At 42.4% G+C, this 5,000-nt stretch overlaps 1 protein-coding gene across 2 annotated transcripts in view; it reads right to left on the bottom strand.

Moving 5' to 3' along the window:
- Nucleotides 1–4,898, bottom strand: part of LOC134079232 (glycerol kinase-like) — a 34,654-nt gene extending 29,756 nt beyond the window's left edge. For both annotated transcript variants that reach the window (XM_062535460.1, XM_062535459.1), the window contains exons 1-2: nt 4,810–4,898; nt 925–998 (exon numbers count right to left, since the gene is read on the bottom strand). In XM_062535460.1, coding sequence (XP_062391444.1) covers nt 925–998; nt 4,810–4,890 — 155 coding nt within the window. In that variant the 5' untranslated portion in view covers nt 4,891–4,898. The remainder of the gene's footprint in view (nt 1–924; nt 999–4,809) is intronic.
- Nucleotides 4,899–5,000: the final 102 nt, after the last annotated feature.

The following is a 5,000-nucleotide window of genomic DNA, read 5'->3' as shown; positions in this document are numbered from 1 at the left end:
GTTCTTCACAGTAAATCGCCCACTCTTTTGGCTAAAGGTGGTTTGTAAAGTGCCCTTCGTTCTGGCCTTTCATCCGGGCCCAGGCCAAGAACACTGCGCCACGGTGTGTCATCCCTACTTTCTGTTAAACACTTTTACACATACATGATGAAACCCCGTTTCCCAGTCACAACATTAGAAAAGTGAGGCTAAAGAGAGTAGATATGAACTCTCCCTAAACTGGGTGAAAGCACAAGTTCAGGAAAGACATCAAGCTGATCAGGGCACAACACGGGTACTTTTGAGCGGGCCGCGACTGGCCTGGTCCTCTCAGGCGTTGTGTCTCCATTACAGACTGGCCCTGTATGGAACTCGCGACAACGTCATCAAATCGCGTCCAACCCTCTCTCATAGCTGTCACTTAATAGTCATTTCTGTGCAGATTCGTAAAGAAACGCAAGCACCCACATCATAAGTGTATCTAAATTAGCTATATACCAAACATGACATTTTACCGTGACTGAGGAGCTGTAAACAGCTTGTAGCCTAGGCTAAGGTTGCGTGTACATAACCGCTAGCTAGCGAACATCACTTCCCATTCTGGTGCAAACGTTAGCTAGCCAGATCGGTTAACAGGCTGAATGAAATGGTTTATTGTGGGCGAAAGTGTGTTTTATTGGTATCAAACACAAGCAATGAGGTTAGTTTGTAACAACATACAAGTTTAACCACAGTCCTTAGCTTCCTAGCTAGCAAGCCCTTGCCATTAACTTTCTATGTACTGTGCTAGCTAGCTCGGTTTACAGGCAAAATGAAATAGTATTACGTGTCCAAAAGTGAGTTTTATTGGTATCACACAAGCTGTGTGTGTGTGTGTGCGTGTGTGTGTGTGTGTGTGTGTGTGTGTGTGCGCGCGTGTGTGTGTGTGTGTGTTTACACACTCACCCCTCTTTTGGGAAGCTCTGTTTGATTTCCACCTGATGCTGACAAACTACTTCTGCAGTTCGGGCATTAAATATCTGAGGAAACACACACAAACACACATGAAGACATGCGCACATACACATACATACACAGTATATAGTTCTGAGTTTCCACCCTAAACTATCATTTCAACACACACACATACACACACACAAATACACACACACACACACACATTCACACACACAAATACACACACACATACACTAGCTCTCTTGTCACACACATATTCACACATCAGCAAACGTCACACAAAGAAATGTCTTCATGTTGCCAAGAATCCAAGCACACATATTCAGAGCAGGTCACACACACACACACACACACACACACACACACACACACACCCGCACACCCGCACACACACACACACACACACACACACACACACACACAGTAACACACACACACACACACACACACACACACACATACACACACACACACACACACACACATTCAGAGCAGGTCACACACACACACACACACACACACACAAGAACAGCTGACCAAAGGCCATCCGTACTGACATCTAGATTAAATGTTAACTCACTTTTAAAGTTCTCCCTCTCTCCCTGTATATATATATATATATAACAAGTGTGTGTGTGTGTGTGTGTGTGTGTGTGTGTGTGTGTGTGTCTTTGTGTGCGTTTTCAGTGTTTCAACATAATTTTGTGAGATCAAAGTTGAAACCAACAAACAGTTGGACAGTGACCTTCAGCAAGAAAGCAGTGTATGCGTGTGTGTGTGTGTGTGTGTGTGTGTGTGTGTGTGTGTGTGTGTGTGTGTGTGTGTGTGTATTACCTACTTCTAAAACATATTGACCTGAAACCTTGACACAACTCGCTGTCCCTCTCAAACACACACATGTGCACACACGCACACACACACACACACACACACACACACACACACACACACACACACACACACATTCACATGTGCACGTACAGTACACACACACACACACACACACACACACACACACACACACCTGATAGTGCATGTTCACCACACAGTCACAGTCACCATCCTTCATTATTATCCTTTCTCTTATAATGTAAAGCTTTGGTCATTATCTGTTCTATAGTGTTCTATAATGTTCCGTAACGTAAAGCTGGAGAACAGGGTTAAATGGTTATTATCTGTTCTATAATGTTCTATAATGTTCCGTAACGTGAAGCAGGAGAACAGGCTTAAATGGTTATTATCTGTTCTATAATGTTCTATAATGTTCCGTAACGTGAAGCAGGAGAACAGGCTTAAATGGTTATTATCTGTTCTATAATGTTCTATAATGTTCCGTAACGTGAAGCAGGAGAACAGGGTTAAATGGTTATTATCTGTTCTATAATGTTCTATAGTGTTCTATATTGTTCTATAGTGTTCTATAATGTAAAGCTGGAGAACAGGCTTAAATGGTTATTATCTGTTCTATAATGTTCTATAGTGTTCTATAGTGTAAAGCTGGAGAACAGGGTTAAATGGTTATTATCTGTTCTATAACGTTCTATAATGTTCTATAATGTAAAGCTGGAGAACAGGGTTAAATGGTTATTTTCTGTTCTATAATGTTCTATAGTGTTCTATAATGTAAAGCTGGAGAACAGGGTTAAATGGTTATTATCTGTTCTATAATGTTCTATAGTGTTCTGTAGTGTTCTATAGTGTTCTATAGTGTAAAGCTGGGGGGAGCGCAGGGTTGAATGCTGGGGAACGTAAATGGAGTACAGGGTTAAATGGTTATTCACACACAGGGCCTGCCATTGGTCAGAAGAGGTCTTGGTCAACCTCATCGCTAGGAAACGGTGTGCACACACACACACACACACACACACACACACACAGACACACACACACACATATTCAGCTAGAGTGGACGTGTCTTCTATAGATCTACACACACACACACACACACACATATACAGCTATAGTATAGATCTACACACACACACACACACACACAATTGCAGCTATAGTATAGTACACACACACACACACACACACACACACACACACACACCCATACTGTACAACAATAGCGAAACACACGTGATATTAGTGTTCTATTAGTGGAGTGTTACTGTAGTGTTATTGGTGCATGGCTACTGTAGTGTTCCATTAGTGGAGTGTTACTGTAGTGTTATTGGTGCATGGCTACTGTAGTGTTCTATTAGTGGAGTGTTACTGTAGTGTTCTATTAGTGGAGTGTTACTGTAGTGTTCTATTAGTGGAGTGTTACTGTAGTGTTATTGGTGCATGGCTACTGTAGTGTTCTATTAGTGGAGTGTTACTGTAGTGTTCTATTAGTGGAGTGTTACTGTAGTGTTCTATTAGTGGAGTGTTACTGTAGTGTTATTGGTGCATGGCTACTGTAGTGTTCTATTAGTGGAGTGTTACTGTAGTGTTATTGGTGCATGGCTACTGTAGTGTTCTATTAGTGGAGTGTTACTGTAGTGTTCTATTAGTGGAGTGTTACTGTAGTGTTATTGGTGCATGGCTACTGTAGTGTTCTATTAGTGGAGTGTTACTGTAGTGTTATTGGTGCATGGCTACTGTAGTGTTCTATTAGTGGAGTGTTACTGTAGTGTTATTGGTGCATGGCTACTGTAGTGTTCTATTAGTGGAGTGTTACTGTAGTGTTCTATTAGTGGAGTGTTACTGTAGTGTTCTATTAGTGGAGTGTTACTGTAGTGTTCTATTAGTGGAGTGTTACTGTAGTATTATTGGTGCATGGCTACTGTAGTGTTCTATTAGTGGAGTGTTACTGTAGTGTTATTGGTGCATGGCTACTGTAGTGTTCTATTAGTGGAGTGTTACTGCAGTGTTATTGGTGCATGGCTACTGTAGTGTTCTATTAGTGGAGTGTTACTGTAGTGTTATTGGTGCATGGCTACTGTAGTGTTCTATTAGTGGAGTGTTACTGTAGTGTTATTGGTGCATGGCTACTGTAGTGTTCTATTAGTGCATGGCTCGTGTTATTTGCCCATATGGAAGAAAACACATCAGTACCCTGTCTGTTGTTAGTATTTTGACTTCAACCATCAGATTGTTGTCATCGTCCTCAGATACGCTTACATTTGCACTGAGTGGATTTAGTTCAAATGTCTTCTCTAGCAGAGTTACAACTAGACCTATGGGGCGTTCATACAAGAACGGTAGTTACGGTGGAATCATACAAGAACGGTAGGTCCTAGAGACTAACTCCAATTTCAATTTCAATTCAATTTCAATTTCATTTTACTTATAGAGCGCCAAAACATTACACATGTCTCATGGCGCTTTACAGAGTGTTAAACATTAAAGAGAGCCCATGAGTAACAGGGGCAAGGAAAAACTCCCTAGAATTGGAGATACATATAGGAAGAAACCTCAGACAGATCCACGATTCAAGGGCCCAACCCATCTGCCTAGGGTCTCCAAGTGTGCGTGTAGCTGAGACTTCTAGCTATGTTGATTGTAGATTCAGAAACATGTACTTACTAAAACTCCAATAGTTTTACATTTATATCCCCAAAACTAAAATATGTTACCTTGTGTCCCGTTCTCACTCACACTGAATTGCCTTTGTGAACGAAATTTGTTTAAGAAAAAAATAAAATCCCTCCCTCCCTTATCTTATTGCGCACACATTCACACACACACACACACACACACACACACACACACACACACACACACACACACACACACACACACACACACTCTCTCTCTCTCTCTCTAAATCACTCCAACTTTTCAGTTTTCTGTTTAATCTGCTGACTCGGGCTACTCGAGCAAACGCCACAGATATCCAAAGACGCTTCTATTCGTGTTTCTATTTCAGTCCCTGTGCGGACTCACCAAGAAGCGCGTGGAACTTGTGCCTTGGTCGATAGCTGCCACGAGCGGGTCAGCGAGAGCACCGCGAGAGTCTGTGGTCATCCTGCCAGCTGCACGCTCCAGGTAACTACCGTAGGGGCTGCCGCGCGCTTTATATTCCGCGCGAGACCGGTGAGGCGCATGACGCACGCGGCAGTCCTGTGACGTAGCCG

This window comes from Sardina pilchardus, chromosome 4 (assembly GCF_963854185.1).
Source record: "Sardina pilchardus chromosome 4, fSarPil1.1, whole genome shotgun sequence".
Taxonomy (NCBI): Eukaryota; Metazoa; Chordata; class Actinopteri; order Clupeiformes; family Clupeidae; genus Sardina; species Sardina pilchardus.
This window is presented reverse-complemented; position numbering and strand designations above follow the sequence as displayed.